Source organism: Chrysemys picta, chromosome 5 (assembly GCF_011386835.1).
Source record: "Chrysemys picta bellii isolate R12L10 chromosome 5, ASM1138683v2, whole genome shotgun sequence".
NCBI classification, from domain to species: domain Eukaryota; kingdom Metazoa; phylum Chordata; order Testudines; family Emydidae; genus Chrysemys; species Chrysemys picta.
Genome location: NC_088795.1, coordinates 20,090,989 through 20,115,957, shown reverse-complemented (window position 1 = coordinate 20,115,957; position 24,969 = coordinate 20,090,989). Strand labels below are relative to the sequence as shown.

The 24,969-nt window shown below is 43.2% G+C and overlaps 2 protein-coding genes across 3 annotated transcripts in view; both read right to left on the bottom strand.

The window, feature by feature from the left end:
* UNC5C (unc-5 netrin receptor C) overlaps positions 1–24,969 on the bottom strand; it is a 368,610-nt gene that overhangs the window by 306,454 nt on the left and 37,187 nt on the right. The gene's annotated exons all lie outside the window — the stretch shown is intronic.
* LOC135983554 (uncharacterized) lies at positions 1,320–3,457 on the bottom strand. The gene is made up of 2 exons (XM_065596057.1): positions 2,881–3,457; positions 1,320–1,886 (listed from the first exon to the last, which is right to left on the bottom strand). The coding sequence occupies exons 1-2, from the start codon at positions 3,455–3,457 to the stop codon at positions 1,411–1,413; spliced, it is 1,053 nt and encodes a 350-aa protein (XP_065452129.1). The 3' UTR covers positions 1,320–1,410.

Sequence of the window (24,969 nt, the reverse complement as noted above, 5' to 3'; positions counted from 1 at the left end):
CATAGATGGAACTCACATCCCTATCCTGGCACCGGACCACCAGGCCACCCAGTACATTAACCGAAAGGGATACTTTTCCATGGTGCTGCAAGCACTGGTGGACCATAGGGGACGTTTTACCAACATCTACGTGGGATGGCCGGGCAAGGTTCATGACGCTCGTGTTTTCAGGAACTCTGGTCTGTTTAGACGGCTGCAACAAGGTATTTACTTCCCGGACCACAAAATAACTGTTGGGGATGTGGAGATGCCTATAGTCATCCTCGGGGACCCAGCCTACCCGCTAATGCCCTGGCTCATGAAGCCCTATACTGGCGCCCTGGACACTGAAAAAGAACTCTTCAACTACCGGCTGAGCAAGTGCAGAATGGTGGTGGAGTGTGCTTTTGGCCGTCTCAAGGGGAGATGGAGAAGCTTACTGACTCGCTGTGATCTCAGCGAAACCAATATCCCCATTGTTATAGCAGCTTGCTGTGTGCTCCACAATCTCTGTGAGAGCAAGGGGGAGACCTTTATGGCGGGGTGGGAGGTTGAGGAAAATAGCCTGGCTGGTGATTACTCACAGCCAGACAGCCGGGCGATTAGAAGAGACCAGCGGGAAGCGCTGTGCATCCGGGAGGCTTTGAAAGCAAAGTTCCTGAGTGAGCAGGGTAACCTGTGATTTTATAGTTTGTGTACTGAGAAGCTAAACCTGCCCCCGTTTCTTTACCCAGGTAATGTTGACTATCCTATCCAGTTACATACCCCCTTCACCCCCCCTCCAACACACGTGTCGAAATAAAAATAGTTCTACTTTGTTAAAGCACACCGTTTTCTTTAATACTGTTTTAGCGGGAATTTTTTAAAACTGGGACGCAGACTGTGGTGCGGGGCGGGTCTAGTGTTGTGATGCGAATGCAGCTTCTAAACTCAAGGATTGACAGGCTCCGCTGCGGTGGGATGCTTGTTTCAACGGAGCCTGTCACCCCTCCTGATCGGGACTGTGTGTATGGGAGGTCTATTTGACTTTGTGGCAGGGGGAGGACGGTTACAGATCCCATGCTGTGTGGCTCTGTGATCCTGTCTAAGGACCGGCGCTTAAGATCTGTAACTGCCCTCCCCCGCCACAAAGTCACAGAGCAACCCACCCCCCCCAACATTACATCAAAACAACCTCCCAGACTAACCGGGGCAACTAGTCACTGCATCACTGCACTGTGTATGTGCCCTGCTGCTGTGCCTGCCCCCGACTATGTACCCTGCCAAAGGAGACTGTCCTGTCCAATTTCCAACCCCCTTTCCCCTCCTCCTCCAAAAGAACATGATTGAAACAGTAGTTAACAGAAACGAATTTTTTATTATCAACTACACATGGCATTGGGAGGTGAAACTTGGACGTGGGCTTGTGTCAGGCGGTAAGGAAAGAACTTTTCAAATTTTGGGAAATGAGAGCCTTCTGCTACTAGAGCTCTCTGCAGGGGTGGAGTGAGAGTTAGCAGGGACTCTGCCGCCTCTCCTTCTTTGCACTTTGGGTGAGGTGGGTATGGGACTTGGTGGCGGGGGAGGGCGGTTAGAGATGGACTGCAGCGGGGCTCTGTCCTCCTGCCTCCGTTCCTGCAGAACATCCACAAGGCGCCGGAGTGTGTCCGTTTGCTCCCTCAGTAGTCCAAGCAGCGTTAGAGTCGCCTGCTGGTCTTCCTGCCGCCACCTCTCCTCCCGATCCATGTTGGCTTGGTGCATTCGGGTCAAGTTCTCCCGCCACTGGGTCTGCTGTGCTGCCTGGGCTTGGGAAGAGGCCATAAGCTCAGAGAACATGTCCTCCCGTGTCCTCTTCTTCCTACGCCTAATCCGCGCTAGCCTCTGGGAGTGTGATTCCAGGCTAGGTTGTGAGACAGTCGCAGACGGGGCTGTGGAAATGGGAAAAAGGGAGTGAATTCCTCTGAAAGATAAATGTAGTTGTGAACAAAGAACATAGTCTTTCTCTGTGAACAAGACCATGCACAGCACCTTTTACATGCGCACTCAGCACAAGGTCGAATTCTCGGCCTTCGCATTCTGTGCCTGGGGTCTTGAACAGCACATTTGAGAAGCGAGGCAGCACAACGGAATTTCTGTTGCAGGCAGACATGGTAAGCCGTACACTTGTGGCAGTTTAAAACTTTTATATTACCACTGGCCTCATTTCACATTTAAATCAATGTCAGTCCCTGCTGCCAGCAATCCGGCAAGCGGGAACTCTGCCCCTGTCCCACCCCCTCGCGGCTGTCCCCGGGAACGATCCCTTTCGGCTGCCCCTCTCCCGCCTCCACCGCGTGGCTGCAAACCAGCGGTTACAGTTCTGTAAAGGAACGGGAAAGCAGTCCCAACACTAACATTCCCCTACCTAATTAAAAGCAGGTCACCATGGCCGACATCACCCTGATGAGGATCTCCGAGAGCGACAAAGAGAGAATGCTCCGGGAAAGCCTCCAAAGACCAGGGCCGTATGCCGCCCTGCTGTGCAGAGCAATGATCCCCGAGTACCTGATAATCTCGTGGCGCGGCAACGTGTCGTACTTCGGAGGACCCAATAAGGCCGCTCTCCCCAAGAACCTCATGCAACGGCTTTCAAGTTACCTCCAGGAGAGCTTCATCGAGATGTCCCAGGAGGATTACTGCTCTATCCCCGCACATATAGACCGCATTTTACTGTAGCTGCAGTAGCAGGGAATACACAGTAGAGCGGCTTGTGCAGGACAATCACTGAAAACCGGACATTGCTAGATTTCTTTTCAAAACTTGCACTGCCCCTTACTAAACCGTTAAGCGCCTAGGGCACACTAATCATGAACAACCCATTCTTTTAATTGTTAATATTCCTGTTTTGTTAAAAATAAATGTTTAGATGTTTACAACACTTACTGGCTGATCCTTCACCAGATTCTGTGTCCGGGGTAATGGCTGGGGACGCTTCGTAGGGGATCTCTGTAAGGGTGATGAAGAGATCCTGGCTGTCGGGGAAATCAGCGTTGTGAGAGCTGCCAACTGCCTCGCCCTCCTCATCTCCTTCCTCATCTTCCCCGTCCCCTAACATGTCTGAGGAACCGGCCGTGGACAGTATCCCATCCTCAGAGTCCACGGTCACTGGTGGGGTAGTGGTGGCGGCAGCACCGAGGATGGAATGCAGTGCCTCGTAGAAACGGGATGTCTGGGGATGGGATCCGGAGCGTCCGTTTGCCTCTTTGGTCTTCTGGTAGCCTTGTCTCAGCTCCTTGATTTTCACGCGGCACTGCGTTGCATCCCGGCTGTATCCTCTCTCTGCCATGTCTTTAGAGATCTTCTCGTAGATCTTTGCATTCCTTCTTTTGGATCGCAGCTCGGAAAGCACGGACTCATCGCCCCACACAGCGATGAGATCCAAGACTTCACGATCAGTCCATGCTGGGGCTCTCTTTCTATTCACAGACTGCATGGCCATCACTGCTGGAGAGCTCTGCATCGTTGCCAGTGCTGCTGTGCTCGCCACGATGTCCAGACAGGAAATGAGATTCAAACTGGCCAGACAGGAAAAGGAATTCAAATTCAAATTTTCCCGGGGCTTTTCCTGTGTGGCTGGTCAGAGCATCCGAGCTCGCACTGCTGTCCAGAGCGTCAACAGAGTGGTGCACTGTGGGATAGCTCCCGGAGCTATTAGCGTCGATTTCCATCCACACCTAGCCTAATTCGACATGGCCATGTCGAATTTAGCGCTACTCCCCTCGTCGGGGAGGAGTACAGAAGTCGAATTAAAGAGACCTCTATGTCGAACTAAATAGCATCGCAGTGTGGACGGGTGCAGGGTTAATTCGATTTAACGGCGCTAACTTCGACATAAACGCCTAGTGTAGACCAGGCCTTAATCAAAGAATTATAGGTATTTGGCACAATATCACATAGGGACAGAACTTTGGGTTTTTTAGCCAATGGTTGCTTCCTTTTTGGTGGTATGTGTCCCAGAGTAGAAAGGCAGGTGAAACCCATCAAAGGGATGTTGGCATAAAGCAACTAGGTAATGAGAGCATACATATGTTAGGAACAAATAATTGGCTGCATATGTGTTTTACTAGAACATAGTCCTGCTTATCTTATACACATTTCAAAAACTGTGTGATCTTTTAGCATTAAAAACTGAAAGCAAGCTCCCAGTGATCTGCAGTTCTTCAGCAGGATAAACAAGACTCTTGCCCTTATTTTGATTAAGGAGAGCTATTACATGTTTTTCCTGAAGCTATTAGTCTGCTAGGAGCATGCTGTAATTTACAAGCCCCACCAAAAATATCCTGTTAATGAAATGAATAGGAAATTAATGCTGTCAGGCAGAAAGCTCCTTTAGCTAATCGTTTCTTGTACTTCTCATTGAAATGTTAGAGAACAATTTTCATTTTCCAGTTATCTGAAGTTAAAAACAAAATGTAGTCTCACTGATAGTACCTTGATCATGTTGTCTCCAGGCATTATGCATTTTTACAGTATGGCAATCCACACGTTGTACATTAAAACCAAAGTCTTTCACTCCTTCCGTGACACTAACAAGAATTACAGAAAATGCTGCACTATGAACAGCTACAAGGAAATGAGTGTTAGAAAACATCCCATTGCATGTACAGTAGGTTACTTAATGCACTAGTATAACACCAGTGGAAACTTGTGTTCAAAATCTGCCTTGGCTCCCAAATGGAAATGGGTCTGTTAGTCCCATCTTTCTCTCTCAGGGACATTAGGTACTGCATAATTGAAAGGCAGAGTCATGAAAGGCCTGCATCTGAAACAGCATGCATGTTCCAAGTCAGGATGGAGATGCACTGGCAGAGCCATATGGTGAAAGGGTGTTTCCCTATATTGGGCCCTATCCATAGCCCACTGAAATAAATAAGAAGTGTGGCTACTTATTTGGGATCTGATCCTACTGGCTTTACTCAAGCAAAACTCTCATTTAAGTTAATTGGAAGTTTGCCTGAATAAGGGCTGCAGGGTTAGGCCCTTGGTTTATAATAAAGAGGCAAAGCATACATCTTCAGTGACAGAAAAAAAGCTAACTGGAGAGACCAAAGGATACAAACAGTGCTGCCTGTGTTTTTCTCTCCTGTTAATTCCTCTTTCAGGAATTCAGCTTTGAAGCTGTCTTGAATTACAAGTCTGACACTTCCTTTGAAAATGCTCTCAGAGTGATGAATGTCCGTTTAACTGTTTTTTTATTTTGAAATACATTATTATAAGGCCTTCTGATACTGATAGAAATGTCTATTACATGAGTAACAACTTCTGGCAAAAGACCAGCCTATAACTACTTCCATCCCAAGTAATTTGTACAAACCTTAAAGCTGAAGCAGTTAATTGGTGCTTGTACACTCCCTCAATTTATTAGAAAAATGAGAACTAGAAGTAATCAGAATATGGATTAAAATGACAGGACTGAGCCTTCAGAGGACAACAGTGGCTCTTTTAAACTACAGACGATTGAGTTTGATTTGTTTGAGGGTGTGGGTGGTTGATATTTATGAAACTGACTTTTCCAGTTTAGGACTTGGTGCAGTGTTTCGTGCTTTGCTCAGTTTCTTGACAAGGTGCAGGAAAGCTGAAAAACTCAGATCTTGTTTTATATTTATTTATATTTATTATTTCATAGACCATATAAATGTCTACAGTATTAGCCTAATTTGTGGGTACAAATGAAACAGAGGGCTACTATGGAGTGTAGGGGTCCAGTGTCTGGAGAAAAGGACTAGGCGTCACCAATTCCTGCATTCCAGACCTGGCTGTAAAACTGATTCATCGCAAGCCTAATGTTGCATGGCACAGGGGTAGAACACTGCGTGTATAAACACAATTAAGGGGAACGCTTCCGCAGGACATCAAAATTACTCCTACCTCATAACAGGATCAAAACCAAAAAGGGAAGCAAGTATTGTGACTAACATACTCACTTGCAGACTAAGTATCCTATTTAGAACCATGTTTCCTCTGACAGGCTAATATTAAACCCACACACAGCCTTATTTTGCAGCCTGCACACTTGAGAGCAAAGCAACGAGTGTACAAGAGAATGGAGACTTGCTTCTGCTCAGTGTAGCGCAAGCAACTACTCATCTGTAAGGTGGGCAGAATTTCACCAAGTATTTGTAAAGCACTTTGATGATGAAACCCACTTTGCATGCATTCTATTACTGTTGACTTATCTTGACCCTACTTGAGTGTGACTGTTCTACAGATTTTTTACTTAGGACCGAATCTTGTAGTCTTTTCACAGGTAGAATGCCCATTGACCTTAATGTAAGTTATGTGCACATAAGGAGCCAGATCTTCAGCTGGTATAAATTATCTCAATTGAAATCAATGGGGCTATGGCAATGTATATCAGCTGAGGATCTGTGCCATGGGCTACAGAATCAGACACTATTAGTATCTGGTAGAGAGAACATGTGAAATGAAATTCAGTCAAATGCTAGTTCAAAGTAAAAGAAAAATCAAACATTTAAAGTTCACAATCATTTTCTAAACACGGTTCCTTTAACCACAATTCTTTGATTAAAAAAATATATTCCACATCTCCACTTACAAACACACATATGGAGTCATCCAATGGTAAAAGGACACTGGGCCCACGAAATCCTGTCTGTCCCTTTAAGTTTATCTCATCCCCACTTCCTTGCTTTTTTCATTGTAACCTTCAATCCCCTCTCTCACCATCAATATGTCTCTCTCTGTCTCTCTTGAGCTCATGTACACTATTGGCTTTGGTCAGCAACTTAGTCCATATGTTTACTTCACTTGGAGAAAAACAGTTCTGTCTGAATTCCCCTGTTTACTCATAATTTCCTAATGATTAGACAGACTATGTCTGTTTTTTTAAACCCAATGCCACTGTGAACAGATTACTTGCTTCTACTTTATCAGCCTCTGTTTTTATTTTTTTAATACTCTTGTTAGATCACACTCTATTGTTCTTCTCTCCAAGGAGAGAAACTCTTGTTTCTCTAGATTTTCTCTAAAAATAGGCTTAAAACTCATCCTGGTTGCCATGTGTCACACTGTCTCTAAGGCAATAATAGTCTGCCCGTGAAAACTTGAGCAAACCTGAACCGTATATTCCAGATGAGGTTGAATCTTAGTGCCTTGAATAATAACGTAATTTCTTCGGATTTGTCTTCTCCCCACTGCACTGATGAATCTTACAGTCATGTTTGTTTTTTATCTTGCAACCTTACACTATGATGATGATTTGAAGGGTTTTTTTCTGCCATTACCTCTAGCTTTGGTTCTAAGTTATTTTATACCACAAGTGCTGCATTTCATATGTGGCTTATTTATTACTGCTACCCTTCCTCTTATTAGTACATTGTATGTTATGTTAAACTGAATGTTCTGTTCACTTGCCCATTGCACTTTAAAGGGCAGCCAGATCCACAACTGGTGAAAATAGACGTAACTCCATTGACGTGGATGCAGCAGCTATGCCAGTTTACCACCAGGATCTTGCCCCTAAGATTGAAATCCCACTGGTTCTGTTTGTATTGCTTCCTATTACTATCCACAAATAATGATCGCTACATCTGCCCTTCTTAAGCCAGATCATTTACATCTGTCTACAAAGCAGGCCCCCTAAAACTAACCATTCAGGGTAACCCTCTTTCAAACCAGGCAACTTACAATGTACAGCCTCCCACGTTGCTTCCTGTTTGCCAGACAATTTTCTACCTAATCAGCTATTATCCTCCCTAGACTGTGATGCCTGACATTAACCAAATAACTTCACTAGGGAAGTTTATCCACTGCCTTTTTTTTCTTTTTCTTTTAAATTGACACTGGGTTGCGTGCAGGAAACCTCTACTGCAATCTAAGTGAACTACCTCCCAATTCAACGAACAGCTTAATGTAGCTGAAAATAGATTATCTGCTTTTTTTTTTTTGAGGTGGATGACTAGCAATCTTGTCTTAGTTAGCCTTATTCCTTTAAATAGCCTTGCCACTGCAGGAATGTTGATTATGTTCATGCTTATTGACTTTATGAGTGGCCTTGCCTGTCTGCCTAAAGTGTTTATCACCCGAGTACTTTATGTGAGCACCAGATAAAGAGTACTAGCTTCTGTGAATGCCTCAAATACTTCAAAATAGACTTAGCAGAGTCTCTAACTTCTCCTGGGGGTATCTTACCTGCATTCCCTCCCTTTAGAGATGTGTCTGGAAGTTTGGTAAGTTAACTGAACTTGCATCTTAGTGTACTCCTGGAAAAGTTCTTGCCATGCTATTTATATAAGTGGAAGAGGTTCCCCATACCTTCTTCACCTTCCCCACCACATCCCTTCCTACTAGTAGGTGAGTGCAGAACCATGAGCAATGGTAGCAGGCAGGATTTAGCCCTGCATGTGCTGATTCAAGAACACTGGGTTGTTCAGGTTTAATAAAAAAAAAATCTGCATTTATATATCTGAAAATTAATTAAAATCTTTATGGAAAAAGGTATATACATCTCTTTTCTTCTTGTCATTGTGCCTTTCGATAAGTCCAAGGGTTTGGTTAAGGAAGACTTTCCTTTCATCAGTATTTAGCCTTCTTTAAATAAATGACACTATTCAATGTTTAATTCCCTCCATCAAATCCTGCAAAAAGTTCATAATAATTCCCCCATGACTGACGCTGAGCAACTCAGTCTATAATTGCCATAGCCTATAGACCTTATCCCAGCCAGAATGGCCTATGGGATTATTACTATTATTTGTATTACTCCTGGAGGAATTCTGTGCTACTGTGCATAATTAATGAGCTGCGCATTTTATTTTTTCGCGCAGAAAAAAGCTTTTGCCAAAATGTTGCTGAAGTTTCACCTTTTGCCCACCAGAGGGTGCTGTGCCACAACAACAACAGCAGCTCCCAGCAGAAAATAACTTCTGCAGTTCTGCCTTTTTCCCCACCAGAGGGTACAGTGGCGATAGAACATAGCAGCAGCTCTCGGCCAGCTAGGGAAGAGAAAGAGCCTGTCTTCTTTGCAGCGCCTGTCAGGCCAGGTCAGGAGACGGGGCTATGGGGAGACAGACAGCGTGGGTTGCGGGGGGGTGGGGTCAGACAGGGGCTCATAATGGCTAGTGGGGGAGGACTGGGGCAGGGGCTAAATGGGAGTGGAGGCACAGGGCCACAAAGGGAAGGGAGATGCAGGGCCACGTGGGGAGGGGGTGCAGAGCTACATAGGGACAGGGGTGTGACTGGGTGGGGGCACAGAGACACATGGGGATGGGGGAGGGGGTGCAGGGCCACATGGGAACAGGGGGAGGGGTGCAGGGCCACATGGGAACAGGGGGGAGGGGGTGTCTGAGTGGGGGTGGAGGGACACATGTGGACAGTCCTATCACCTTGGCCACGTGCTATTTTACACTTCCTGGATCGGTGAATACAAGTTTTGCACAAACAACAGGATTTTGTGGACACTGTTGAAGGGATTTGAGATTAGTCTTGACAATTTGGTGTTAAGCATCTTGGAAGTTTTTTCACAGAATGACAATACCTACATAACAAATCTGCTATTCCTTACCACTCACATCTCCATTTCCCCCATTCTCTGGAGCAGTTTCCTCTTTTGTATTGCTTTCGCTGCAAATATTTTAGAATAAACATTTTTACTGTTGGTTGAAATGCACCTTTGTGAAGTTCACTTTATAACAGTGATCCAAAAACACTGCAATGAATTTTCAGCATCATCATGGCTTTCGCTTATACAAGGTATCTTTCAGCACACTGAATTCTTTAATATTTAAAGGTCAACAGCAAGAAAGGAAAAATAGATTGAGAAAAATCGCACATCTCTGTAAACCAATAATTATACAAAAATGTTTGGTTCTTCTTCTAAAGCAACAACAAACTCAGACTGACAAAGGAGACAAATTTCTTCCTGGTACAGAAATCCAGAGACTTAGTTAATTGTTCTTTATGAAACTATGCCAAGAGAGGATTCTGTATGGCCCTTGATTATGGAATTTAGTGTCACATCTCAGTTGTTTAAGAGATTACTGTTCACTATAGGTGAAATTCATCCCTCTGCAGAGGGCCAGAACCAAGAGCTATGTATCACTTAATCCCTCAAAATACAGCTCACTTGTGCTGACCCTCTGTACAGAGCCAAATGCATTTCATTTTACATTGTAAAAGACAAAGCCTGATTCTAGTCTCACAGTAGTTAGACTCCAGTGTAACTCCACTGATTTTAGACAAGTGACCCTTGATTTGCACTGATGTAAATGAGACCACAATCAAGTTCACAGTCACAAGCTTCATGGTGTGTTTTTTAATTCAGTGGGCCAAACTGTGCTCTTTGTTACTCTAATGTAACAGTGAGGAACTCCATTGTACTTAATCAATGGACTACTCAGAATTTGGCCCAACATCTGTGACCTTTTCATCCAAAAATCTCTGTCTCATTTTTATTTGCCTGCAATTCAAATATGTGTGGGAGAAAAGGTAGAAAATTTCCATTTTTGTTTCTACAGTCTGTCTTCTGTAAAAATAAAGAGAAAAATGAAACAAGTCTCAGAAGAAAACTTAGCTCCTTAACTTAGGTCCAACTTCCTTGGTTTCTACCTTATGAGTTACACTGCTCCTTAAGTTTATCAACTTCCCAGTCAAAACAATTCCCATTGATAGCGAAAGACTAAGGCAGGGAGCTATAAGTACAATCTCCCAGCAGCTCTGCTTGAGGATTTTCACCTCCTGAGCAGGGCTGGCTGGTCCATTATCAGAATCTGATTTTAATTATTCATTAACTGAGAACAATTTATCGATTAAGCAGTTGTGAACAAACAACTCAAGGCCCCACAAGTGCAACAACCCCTTATACAGGTCAATAGAGCTGGGCAAACGAGGCCAATTCAAAAGTTCCTGCCTAATTTCCTTCCACAGCCAGGTCTTTATGAGCAAGCAGCCATGGAAGAGATCCTAGAAAAATAAACTATGGAAACATTTCAGCGACTAAACTGAGATTTAGCAAGGTTCTCAAAGAGTGCATTGTTGTAGCCTGCTCTCATCAAAGACCACAATTCAGCCCCAGAAATTGGGCTGCTCAAACCCTGCTGCAGAGTTAGCTATATAGCTCAGGAATTCACTTCCTAATTGTACAGTATGCCTCACAAACACCTTTTGTTCTGGTCATTTTGTGACATAATATTTGAAGTAAAGCAAACATTTGCACACACACAATTATGAAAAGTCCCATTTATGCATGTCAGGCTAAGACTAGGGTAAAGCCATTAGTTGGTTCTTCAGATTTTGTTAGATGATTGGTATTAATTACTGAAAACTGCTTACTCACCTCACTCCAGAAAAAATGAAGCAGCACTTCATAAATAGGTACCTCTGGTACCTTAATAAACAAATAATAATCATCTAATGATATGAATAGTAATACATTTATATAGAACTTTTCATCCCAAAGGATTCCAAAGCAATTTACAGTTTCAAAACAATGTACACGATGTGTACTGGTCTGTGCCTTTAAGGCACAACTGTGCACTGGGGTGGTGTGTGTGCGCACGTGCGTGTCTCTCTCTCTCTCTCACACACACACACACACACACACACGATACATATCATACTGCTGATTTACCCAGAAGCCCTCCTTAGGCTCCAAGAGAGCATAATACAGTGGCAGCTCTGCCATCTTTTAAATGGGAGCAACGTGCACTCGGGGGGGGGGGGGGACTCACAGTCAACTAGCACTGCCCATGTTGCTAGAGTGAAATTGGCACCATCCACACATTGCATGCACTCTCCCTCCCCTTCCATCTGTACAGGGGCAGCCTTAATTCTTACCTTCTATTTAAGAATTATTTGACCTAACACTGAAGGGCAGCCACCTCTGGGGTGGAAGGCAGCAGCTACCTAAGAGCAAACAGAGGTAGCACAGGAGTTTCAGGAAGGAAATGAAGGAGCATGAAAACCACAGAGGAAATTCTGAGACTTCGTATTTGTTGTCATCCTTCTGTGCTGCATAAGCACAGGAGCAGGTCAAGCAGCACATGAGAAAGTGCCTGTCTGGATTTCAGAGGTTAAAATCAGGCACAATCTGCAGCTACTCTAAAAGAGCAACATGGAAATGGTTCACACACAGTGAATCTGGCAAATTTTGTTTTCCCTCAGCCTTGCAAAAGAACAGCAACAAAATGAATTGCTTTTTGGTGGTAATCTCCCATTTTGATCAAAAGCAAAATGCCTCCCTTTCTCAGCAAAGCCAATTAAAAGTTAAAAAACAAAAAACTGAAAAACCAAGTAGGAAATTGCAGAAAATGATAACAAATTCATACAATTTTACACTGTCAGCTCTTTCTTCTTTTTCAAGCCTTCATCCTAGCTGTTAATGCAAGAGCTGGAGAGGTTAAAAATGTGATTTGTGGTTAATGACTACAAGCAGAGGAAAGGGCAATGCATATCTCAGGGGACTATCAGTGGAATATGGAATTTTTTCACCTTAGGTCACTGGTTCAAGTCTGACCTCAGCGTTAATACCATCTGGTGGTTGTGTGGTGGCCTACATGTGAAGTGAGTTACAGAACTCAGCCCAATTCCTTGCGCATTGAGCAGGGGTGGCTCCAGGCACCAGCATGTGCCTGGGGCGGCAAGCCGCGGGGGGCGGCCTACCAGTCGCTGTGAGGGCAGCAGTCAGGCTGCCTTCAGCGGCCTGCCTGCAGGAGGTCCACCGGTTCCACAGCTTTGGCAGTAATTTGGCGGCAGAGGGACTGGCAGATCACCCGTAGAAATACCGCTGAATCCACATGACCGCAGGCGTGTCGCCGAAGGCCGCCTAACTGCCGTGCTTGGGGCGGCAAAAAACCTAGAGCCGCCCCTGGCATTGAGATCCTCAGCATCCATATCCCGCCCTCCTCCCCCCCTCCCCGAGACCTGGAAAACTATATCTGCCACTCTGGGAACCCCTGATGAACAATACTTTCCCATGTGCAAATACCAAGTCCAATGATTTAAAACAAAGATAACTTTATTGGAGGGTAGGGGGGACAACAAAATAAACTTGTGAAAACCAGCAATTAATAAATGAACACATTTTATGCAGTAAGATTCCCACCCTCTTGGTTGTTTTAACCATAATCCCAACCTCAGTCCTCTTAAAAAGGGAAAGGGGTTGGGGCATTCAAGCCACTTCTCTCCTTCCCAGGTCCCCACTCACAGTTAGCTGTCCTGGGCTGAAGAAGTCCAAGGATACTAGCAGGCCAATGCTGCCTGGCTACTCTAGGGGCTCTTCCACTTGACCCAGCTCAGGTGATTTCAGCTTTAATTGCTGGGTAAGGAGACCCACACCAGAGTCCTTAGGTAGGCTGTTGCTCTCTCTGCAGCTTCTGCCCAAATGACCTCAGCTCTGCGCTATCTATTGCCTTAAAGCTACTACCACTGCAACTCTGCACTGTCTGCTGTTCTATAGTAGTCTCAGCTCAATTCTTTATAGAGGGATTGGTGGCACCTGGAACCCTTTACAAAGATGTCTCCTCCAGAGTTGCTTACATGTGGACAAAGAGATTACTTCAATGTCCAGTGATGGCAACCTGGGATCTTTCACTCACTAGCACTACATTCTTTCAAACAAAACAAACAAAAAAGACAGCCTTCTACTTGCTTCTAAGTTTTAAAAATAAACATAACACCACTGGGAGTCTTGCCTGAATGAAAACTGCAGGAATTGGCTCACATTTAGTCCATGGTCTGTAACAGGCGGTTTCACACAAATATTCCAAATAATTATAATTAAAACCTCTGTGATCCTGAGTCTCAAAAGTGTTGCCTACGCGGAGGAATTTACAAAAAACAAAAAAACAAACAAAACAAAATTCCATCACCACTAGCATACTTAGTGCCAGTAGGAGCCTTATACAGACAAAGCTCCAGCAGCAGACCACATTTTTACCTATGTACTAACTAGACTAACTTTCACTAGGTTTAAGTTACATGGAGCTGAAAACTGGTCTGGCTGTGGGAGCACAGACGATACTAGAGCTCCCATTGGTGCTAATCCTGGTTCAGCTGGGAATTGTTTTGTAAATTTTCCCCAGTGTAGACACAGCCTTACAACACATTTTTTTATCTGCTTTGAAAAACTTATAAGTGTCAAACTTGTATAAAGTTATGAATGAATTAAGCCAAAACTGGGTTCTGATTTCCATGGGACTAAGACAGATGTTTCTAAGAATTTGGTCCATAGTTTGATTTTTAAACCCTGATGCTCAGAAATATCACGTGCCACATGTCAGTTGTTTTCTAAAGGGGAACAAACTACTACGCTGCAATTATCATATTGTTTTATGAGAATACATTCTAACATTCATTAAGTGTTTTGAGGTTTCATCAATCAACAGTTTTTAGTCAGCTTTTTGGGCATGTAAAGGCAATGTTTAATTTACATTGTTCAATGGTAAATTAAACCAATAATATCTTATAAAATGTTCTGTCATATTAAGTGAGTGATGATTGCATAAACCACCAGAGGCGCACTGTCTTGAAGAAACCTTAATTGCACTAAGCAAAGGGTTTTTTGTTGTTGTTTTCTTAGCAGCCTATAACAATATCAAAGTGATATAATAAGAAATGCTGCCAGCGATTTCAAACTTCAGTGACCACTGAAGTATAATTTTACAAACCACTGACAAAATGGGAAAAGTACAAGGACACAGCCGCTGCAAATAAACTTCTAAGCACTTTAGGAACACGTTAAAGAAAGGTAAGAATACACAGAGGACTGAGTAGCTGACTCCCACAGCCGCCTATGAATAGGTAATGATAGATAGCTCCATAATGCACGCATACTTTTACTGCTAGACATGGTAGGTCTGGTAACATATTGGAAAAATACTTAGCAACCCCCCACACACTCTTTCCAAATGATTACAGATAAAATCTTTAAAACTAGGGTCCTGTCTGCCCTGCATAGACATTACAATTCTCATGGAACTTTTCATGTTTGCCCCAGCTTCTTTAGCCAAAATATTCCCATCTCCATTCTGTTACACAGTGTGTTGCAATTTGGCTGGATATCTGCTTGCTCCCCAGAGAAGTCTCTATTGGGTGGCTGAGTGCGCATATAGTTTGTGAATTCTTGCATATAGACTTCTCAATGATGTACTGAGCAAAGGAATGGGAACAAAAATCTTCTGAGTTCTAATTCTTATTCTACTGCTGTCTGCGTGGCCTTGTAAAGACATATAACGTTCGTGTGTGTCCTGTGTAGAATGGTGAGAATTAATTAGTTACTTTTATAGAGCACTTTAAATTTTAAACCATAAGCACTTTTTAATATTATGTTCTTACAAAAAGTGCTAGGTATATTATTAATAAAATACCATCTTTGACATGTAAAAAACATCTCTGTAGCTTACTGTATTTCATTCTAACTTTGGCCTTCTGGTATGAAACCTAGGGCATCCTTTGTCATCTGGCATACAGTTCCCAAGACTAAGTGAAAGAGGCTTGGGGTGTTACCCCTTTATACAAAAGCGGCTAGGCAAAATTTGGCATCTTGTAGGTTTTTCCAGTAGGGAAAATAAACTGATGAGGGAGTCTGGGTACTTGTGATGCAATCTTGTTTATTGACAAAGAATCTACAAAATTCTGTTTCCCTGAATATAGGAGAAACCAGAATAACAGGAGACAGTTCCTTTGCTCACAGTACCAAACCCCTTTCAGCCACCCTCCACCCCACCACACCAAAAACAAAAAAGCTTTCACACTAGGCTTTTCTTAGCGGGTATTTCTTTTTAAAATGATAACATGCCCCTACCATATTAGAAGACATCCAAGACAATGCCTTTTGCTTTCAGTTTACTGGCTTTACTTTCTTCCTGAAGGAGTTGTTAAATAATTTCTGCTCAGTGTATTCTGTTCTCCTCTAACTCTGTGTTTTATGTCTGTCTGTTCTCATAGTATGAAACAGCAGCTTAAGAAAGTTTTATTGCCTCTGGTGGAGTCATACAAAAAATGCTTTGTATGTTGTATAAAAATGTATTTTTGGTAAAAACAGATCCCCTGGGGGTGAGACTGTTTATACTGGTTTATTGCATATTTTTGGTCTGTTGAGATATGTAATAAATATCATAAAATGATAGGGGGCTTTGTTTTGTTTTTGAATAGACCTGTTGGAGGTGGACCTTCAGAAAAGCAATTATCAAACCAAACAACAACAAGAAAAACCCAACACAACCCCCCAAACTCCAAACAAAATAATATGGAATATGGGCCAGATTCTGAACTGCTGTAAATCACATGGCTCCACTGACTTCAATGGAGTTCCACTAATTTACACCCAGAGCGGATCTAGGCCATAAGTGTTTTTCAAGCAATTTGGTTGTACTGCTGCATGCTGCTCACATTTGTTTTTTTAATGATCGATGTGACTGTATGCATGAGCAATAAATGTATTAATGGATCTATATGCATATATAGATATCAACATTTCTAACAAGTCCTCTGGCACAGTAAGCAACAGGCAACAAAGTCTGTGAACAAGGATGAACTCTGTCTCTCACATGCCCATCAATTCAGAGGGTTTCAGACTAAGTGCTTGTGTACACGACACAATTAGGTTGAGATAATTTAGGTCGAGCTACAGCCACCGCAGTAAGTCAATCAGCGATTAGTGTCCACACTATCCTCTTTCTGCCGATGAAGCGCATCCTCACCAGGAGCCTTTGCACCGACTGAAGTGGGGTTTTGTGGGGCATTGACAGCCATGTGGGGCTCACAGCTGGAGCCCCCATCTGCCCTGGGGTGACAGCCCCAGCTGTGAGCCCTGCATAGGCTCCATTTCTCAGTACAGAGCCTACCAGGAGTGAAATTGACATTCTTGTCAATTTCACGCTACTTTTGTCTCTGCTTAGAGCAGCAGCACTCTTGAGTGCTCTGGGAGCTCCCGGGGGAGCTGGGAGCCTGGGCTTTAAGCACCCAGCAGCCGGGCTCAGAGCAGGGAGCCCAGGCAGCAGCCTGCTGGGAACAGGGAGCTGGAGGGAAGCAGGGCTCCCAGCGGGAAGAGGCATGGGCAGCAGCCCGCTAAAGCAGGTAACCAGGAGCCCTAGGTGGCAGCAGGGCTCTAGTTGGAGCCCCCTACCAGCGTGGGGTGAGAGGCTGAGCCAAGCTCAGGGTTCACAGCAGGGAACCTATTAGCCTTTCTTGTCAATTTCAGGACTCCAGCAGGGAGCCATGAAATTGACAAGAATTTTAGCCAACAGTGGATATAAGTAACAGTTTATACAGGGACACTGCTCGCTCTAACTACACCTACATAAGCCTTACGCCTCTCCTGGAGGTGGAGTTATCATGTCGGTGTAGTAGGGCACTTACATCAGTGGGAGCAAGGCTGTAGTGTAGACACTGACATAGTTAGGTCAACATAAGCTGCCTTACCTTGACCTAACTCTGTAGTGTTGACCAAGCCCAAGCTGAATCAGTTCATTTGCAAATTTGTCACCATCAGCTCAGGATTAAACAAAGACTGTGAATGGCTAGTCAACTACAAAAGCAGTTTCTCCTCCCTTGGTGTTCACACCTCAACTGCTAGAAGAGGGCCTCATCCTCCCTGATTGAACTAACTTCGTTATCTCTAGACTGATTCTTGCCTGCATATTTATACCTGCCTCTGGAAATTTCCACTACATGTGTTTGATGAAGTGTGTATTCACCCAGGAAAGCTTATGCTCCAATACGTCTGTTAGTCTATAAGGTGCCACAGGACTTTGTCGCTTTTTACAGATCCAGAGTAACACGGCTACCCCCCTGATACTTGACAGTATGGTTTTGCTGCAGTGACGAAAGGAACAGGATTTTCAGAGGCCAGGCTAGATGTGCTTTGGGAGCTCCATTTGCTGCTATGAATGACAGCATTGTACGGGTCTAGTGGGGTTGGGCAGGGGTTATGGTAGGGCTAATACCGGTGGATCCAGCTCTCCATGGCAATTGTCCCTATCCCCTTCATTAAGTGGCTGCACTAGAACCACAGATGCAAGTGTAGCTCTGAAGCTGTGTAGCCACGTCCGAGTGACACTGCTGCCATTCTACAGCATAGGGGGGATAATTCCTTCCTGCTCAGTCTCGGAGCTCATCTCAGTGATTTAGGATAATTGCTGGGACCAGAATTAGCATAACTGAACACACAACTCACCCACTGACCTCAAGGGGAAATACATTCCCATAAATGCTGACAGGAATACATAGTTTTACAGGGAATATGAGAGAGGAAGAAGAAGACATGCATGTATATCCTATTCAATGTAAACACAACCAAAAATACTGTTTTGACATAATTGATACAGGAGGATTTTTCAAAGGCCTGATATTTGTGAAAAAGAATCTCCTAATTTGTCAAACCACACATTCCCAAATGGATGGTTAGGGAGTTACACTTGTCAATCTCTTCAACTAAATAAGAATATTCCCCTTTCACAGCAAAATATACACCCCTACAAAAGGAAGGACCATCTAGAGCTGATCTCTTGAAAACTCAATGAAGCCTCTATGAACAGCGGTGTTCATGATTTGAGGTGGTTGTTGTCATGAACAGAGATTTAATTTCTCCAACCACCTAGAAATATGGGGATTTTGTTGCTGTTTGTGGTTGTATAAGTGTTGTAGGCTGATTTGTTTTACTGGTTGGAATGGTTAGACCTTTGCAAAATCTTTGCATCACTGAATATCAAATATAAGGAAATTAATCTTTTGTTTTAAAAACCACAGATTAGACAGTGCAATTAAAACACTCACATAAGACAGATCCAAAGAGTTTGCTATAAACAAGAAGGAAAAAAAAAGCACGTTTTCAATAATTACTAACCTGTGCTTTGGTTTCTAAATTTCTCCTTGTGCTGTGTGGCAAAGAAATCAATAATAATAATAACAGTTATAATATTTGTTAAAGATTGTTAAATGCTAGCAAAATAAAACACACTGTAAAATGCTTTTATGCATAAAATTACATCTTTTCCTCTGAACTACTCCAAACATCTAAAATCCCAAACTCAATGACCCAATAATTCTAAAAAAACCCCAACAAAATAGAATTTTGGCCAGAGCCCGTTTTCAGACTTCAAATTACTTCAGCAGGACAAACCACTAGAGGGCCTCATCACTGCAATCTGACTGACATGTGATAAATTCATTAGGTTGCCTAAAGTTCTTGGTTTATTTATACTAGGTGATGTTTTTCAGCAGACAAATCACAAAATAGTAAAATAGTACTGTGTTTTGTTTATGCAGGATCTATCATCAATTTTTGTGTTTTCCTATTTTTGTTTCCTCCTAGCATAAAAATTAGGTTTGTCAGTGATTCATAACTGGAGTTTGAAATACAGTGGATTTTGCAGAAATTGTATTACACACGTTTGTAGAAGAGTAATTTAGACAACCTCAACAATGAATGACAAATAACTGCTTTCAGTTGGATATTAAAATTCTGCGGTATGTTAACAGAATCAAGTCTGTATGCCCCAAATTCGATATAATGTACTCTGAGACCAGCCTTAGCATTTTCATAACTCAATTTGCCTCCTCTCTGACAGAGATGTATAGTATTGATATGCAAAGAAGAAAAGTGGTTGTGTTGGTGTCAGGGACAATTAAGGTCCCTACTCCTGTGCCCATTAGCTGAATGATTTGGAACTAGTAGAATGGTTTAGTCATTCCTGTGGGAGATAAAGGACATGGATACTCGGTCTGGGGATATTGATTGAAGAGGACACAAACAGTAGCTAGGATACTTTTTCAGTGATAGAGAAGTTAATGATTTAGTGATTCATATAAGAGAAGCTGCCTTACAACCTTTGGTAATTGTTTGCAATGCAGATAGTACCACATGACCTGATCTTGTCAAATTAGCAGAATCCTATAATACTACCTCACTGGCAAACTACACAGGCAATTTTATCAATAAATGACTCTCCCCCTCCCCCTTGCTTTTTTGATGTCAGATTGTTTTTCTTTCTTATTGAACACAATTGCTAGGAGTTATTTTCCGTGCAGGGAGACCCAGTGCTGGATTCCTGTTTCTTTCATCACTCGATGAAATGTCCCAGGAGGCCTAAAAGCTAAATTGAGAAATATTTTATATTCATCATCTTTCTTAAAACTGATAGGAAAAGTCAAGTCAGTGAAGGTCTATGGCAAACTGCTCTCTGAGCTCTAATGCAGAATGTCAGAGTGCACTTTCTCTCCAAACTACTCCTGAGCCGGAAGTGCAGCACAGCAAATAGGAATATGAAATAAGCTCACAACAGCAGTAAGAAATGGGCTCAGCTGGGGGACATGAGACCTCAGGGGACTGTTAATGGGCTACAGAACCTGTCACCTTGAGGCTGCTGTTTCTAATCCAGTTCAGATTTATAACGAAAGAAAGCTGTTACCATCTGAGGTCTTTCTGGTTGTCTGTGTGAAATGAGTTGGTGGTCTCGCTCCCACACCTGTTTAGGCACGTATCTAAATGACAAAGCCATCACCACAACTCATACTAAGTCTCACTATTGTGCCCTGTTTACATTACAGAATTTTTCAAAAATTCCACATGGTTGCTAACTCTAATTTAGCACTACATGGACCCTGGCTGCCACCACTACTTTGAACACTGTGCTCAGAGTAGGTCTTAATTGATTTACTGCTTAAATTAGTGGCAGCAGCCAGTGGTCCATTTAAACTAGAACTTCCGATGCTGCTACCTACTGATGAAGGTGAAGTGGTGCTAGCAGAGGAGGGGGATTTTGAACTCTGTCCCTAGTGTATATAGACAGTGCCTCGGAAGGGAACATTTTCTACAAACCGAGTTACAACAGGATTTAATTACAGCTCTCATTGGACCATTTTCTATCATAGAGAAAACCACTAGCAATAGCGGAGTCAAACTGAGTTGGAGTTAGAGATGGGGGTGACCTGGGAAAATAGATTCAGATCAGAACTTTGATTGTGTGAGAGTTCATATTCAGGTTTCTGGTTCAGGCACAGTTAGAACAGTGTTCGATAGGCAAATGAACACACACACACACACACATCACCCATCAGCTTTTCAGTAATCTCCATTATCTCTTTCTACACGAGTGTTCCCACCAGAAGATTTTCTAACCTGACAGTAACTCATCTACCGTGATCCTTAGCTTTTCTCTTGAATGCTTAAACATTAAAAATATGTTTCATGATCTTTGTGTTTTTAGTAGATTACAAGTGATCGACCAGTCCTGCTCCTATTGAAATTAATGATAGATTTGCTATTAAGTTCAATGATTAGATCCAACTAGAACTGGGGTGGATATTTTAGGGTATGCTTTCTTTGAAATATAGTGATTTATGTGAGTTCTCTAAATAACAAACAAAAGCGGAGGTTCATTAAAAAAGGTTTCTGAAAAGTGTTTGTTTCGCTTAATATAAATGATTGAATTCACTGCTGTTCTTCCAGTTTCATTTCAATGGAGTTACACCAGCATAAAACTGGAGTAACATAGTGGTGATTCAGGCCTAAGATACTCAGGCTTTTTTAAAGACCCAGGCTTGCTTCATGAGGGATTAATTAAAGTACCTCAGAGGGCCTGTGTACTCATGGTCCTTTTTTTTTTTTTTTTTTAACCCTAATTAAAGAAAATCCATCAGCAAAAAGTGCAACTTCCCGGATATGGGCTAGCACTATGATCCCTGCACAAGTGCAGCCTATGTAAATCATACTGAACGTTATCCATCTAAAGGGAAGTGACAGATGATTGTGACTCCCATTAAATGTTTATCGCATCCCCTGCCATGTAATGCAATTAGATGGCAAGAAACAACTAATGTGTATCGCTCTGGTGGGAGAATGGAGAAAATATTGGATTTTCTCTCTTAATCTATTTATATCTTGCAGTGGGGGCATTAGGTAGATTAAAGCTGGAGACGCTGCCCCCATCCAGTATGCTAAGTAGTGTTTGTCACTCATTGTGTTATACAATAGTAAGAGCTGTAAAAGCAGCGCACATTACAATCATATTGAATTAGCAGGAGATGTGATGCTAAAGTTTTTGGCTCCCTATGTGCAGTCTCATTAAATATACTGAAGTATTTCATATAAATAAAAGAAAAAACTCTACAAATCTTTAAATGTGAGTATTGTTTCTCAGAACTTGATATAACTAGAATAATGATCAAACTAGGTGCTGTGTTATATTAATAACAAACTGCTGTGCAGCTTTAATAATAACACGTTGTACTTATATAGCACCTCTCAGCTGCAGATCGCTAAGCCCTTTGAAAATATTGACAGACCACTCTGCACTTCACAAATCAGAATTAAAAATTTTATTAAAGTGAATGTTTAAAATGAAATATACACGAGTTAAGAGGCAAGGTACTGTACATCTGGGGTCAGGCTTCGGTTATGGGGGGTTACAGGTATCGTTTGCAAGGATGAGAATATACATACATATCGCATAACCTGCATAGACCCAGATTGGGGTGCAAGAGTTTTTAAAGTGTCAGTGGATAAGTGGGCTCGGGTACGCCACCCATGGAATGAATAAGGAGTCCAAGTCAGTATCGGTGTAGCGGATAAGTACATGGGTGGGGCGCGTCCCTTGGTCCTTCAGGGAAGGAAGTGGGTTATTTCCATGGTCGGCGGTCTCAGTTACTCAGTGCGGTATTGACGGTGTGATTAACTAACTCTGATATATATGGCCCCGATCCTGTCATGGACTCCACCTGGACCCAGGGGCCATTACAGGATCAAAAGAACCCATAGCTATTGCTACAGGACTGGTGCCATATCCCATTGAGTGGTGGGCCATCCTCAAATGATTCAGAGGCTCAGTGTGGATTTAGGTGGCTTATCCAAAACTTTGGTAAACATCTGATCCCAACACTGGGCTGATAATTTCAGGAAATCAGGCTGCTTATCAGATTTCTGGCATTTCCTGATGTTAAATGGCTGATAATGGCTAGGCAGGTGAACTGTGACTACTTAATGTAATCTTATTTTACTGATACCCTCTATCCCTCTTCCTATACACCCATTTGTTCATCTAAGGCAGTAGATAGATGGCCCTGGAAACTAATGTCCTTTGTTTATATACAGACCGATATAGCACAGTCAGCAGTAGTACAATCTTCTCAACACTGTCCAATTAATGCATCTGAACTCTAAATTAGAGGAAGCACCATTAAGCATTTGTCTTCACTGCAGCGTTAACTCAGGTGATCAGCAGCTCTGGCCTGAGCACCTGGGTTAGCCTAGACTGCGTATAAGCATTTACACTGCAAAGCCATACCCAAGTTACTATCTTTTCCAGTGACTTGTGGGATAACTCAGCTGTTCGTCTGAGCACATGGGGGAATTGTGGGAAGGCACTGGAGGACTATCAGGAGGTGAGTGATTTAGCCTGTGGAAGGGTTACCAGCCCAAATGAATGTGGAACTTGGGTTCTACCCCATGCCCCCAGCTTGACCAGCTAGCCTGGGTTTAAAGCACCACCAAACTCAGGAGAAATGGTTTTGTGTGTGAACTGGAGGGCGTTAGAGGCAACACCAGGGTAAGAGTCTAGCCTAACATTGCAGTGAAGACAATCCCTAAACCCTGGTCTACACTACGGGATTAGGTCGAATTTAGCCGCATTAGGTCGATTTTAAAATGAATGCGTCCACACAACCAACCCTGTTCCATCGACATAAAGGGCTCTTAAAATCGACTTCTGTACTCCTCCCCAGCAAGGGGAGTAGCGCTAAAATCGACCTTGCTGGGTTGAATTTGGGGTAGTGAGGATGCAAATCGACGGTATTGGCCTCCGGGAGCTATTCCAGAGTGCTCCATTGTGACCGCTCTGGACAGCACTTTGAACTCCAATGCACTAGCCAGGTACACAGCAAAAGGCCCAGGAACTTTTGGATTTCATTTCCTGTTTGGTCAGTGTGGTGAACTAAACAGCACTCAGCAGCACAGGTGACCATGCAGTCCCCCCAGAATCATAAAGCGTAAAATGTTTTTACGCTCCCCCTATCATCTCCGTCCCTGCAATTATCACAGATTAGAAAGCGAAAAAAACGCACTCGCGATGACATGTTTTCCAAGCTCATGCAGTCCTCCTGCAGTGATAGGGTACAGCTTAATGCATAGAGGCATTCAGTGCCAGAGGCCAGGAAAGAATTAAGTGAGCACGAAGAGCGGAGGCAGGACATGATGCTGAGGCTAATGGGGGAGCAAACGGACATGATGAAGGTCAGCTGACTCGGGTCTGTGGGGCTAAAAATAGCTGTGTAGATGTTGGGGCTCAGGCTGGAGCCTGAGCTCTGGGACCTTCTATCCTCGCAGGATCACACAGCTCAGGCTTCAGCTGGAGACCAAGTGTCTACATAGAGATTTTTTAGCTCGGGAGCATGAGACCTGAGAGCTCGAGTCAGCTGACCTGGGCTGGTCTGTGCAAACATAGCCTTAGAGATGGAAGGCTCTGGAACCCACTACAATTCACCGTAAGCCATTCAGGCCCCTCTGTCCCCCAACTGAGCTGTTTTAAACATTAAAACAAAACAAAAAAAGAAAACCAGGTATGAGTCGTGTTCTGAGTGAAGGTTGAGGTCACAGCTTCATTTACCTGTACTGGGTCAGACAGTCTTAGTTTCAGCACTACCATTCTCAGTTTTTCTCATTTTCCATGGGTTCCCACACAAACCACTCTGTTGCATTTACAGCTTCTCTTGTATCTGGCCACCCAGCATCCTTGAGCTTTCATAAAAAGAGTGTGCAGCTCTTCATGTGATAACAGTGCATACGCAGCCCCTCTGGCACTCAATGCAGCAGCAGCTTGAGCAAGGATGAACTCAAGCTGCTACTGTTGTTTGATCGATGGTGCTGGGAGTAATGCAGTAAGTTGGTGTCACCTTTTACGTGCGTCAGTCTAAAAAGCTGGTGGGGGGGAAATACACAAAAAAGTGTTCCCCATTACTCAGTCTTTGTCAGGCTGGTTTGCAGCACTATATTGTTTTTCCTGGAGTTGCCATGTGTGATAT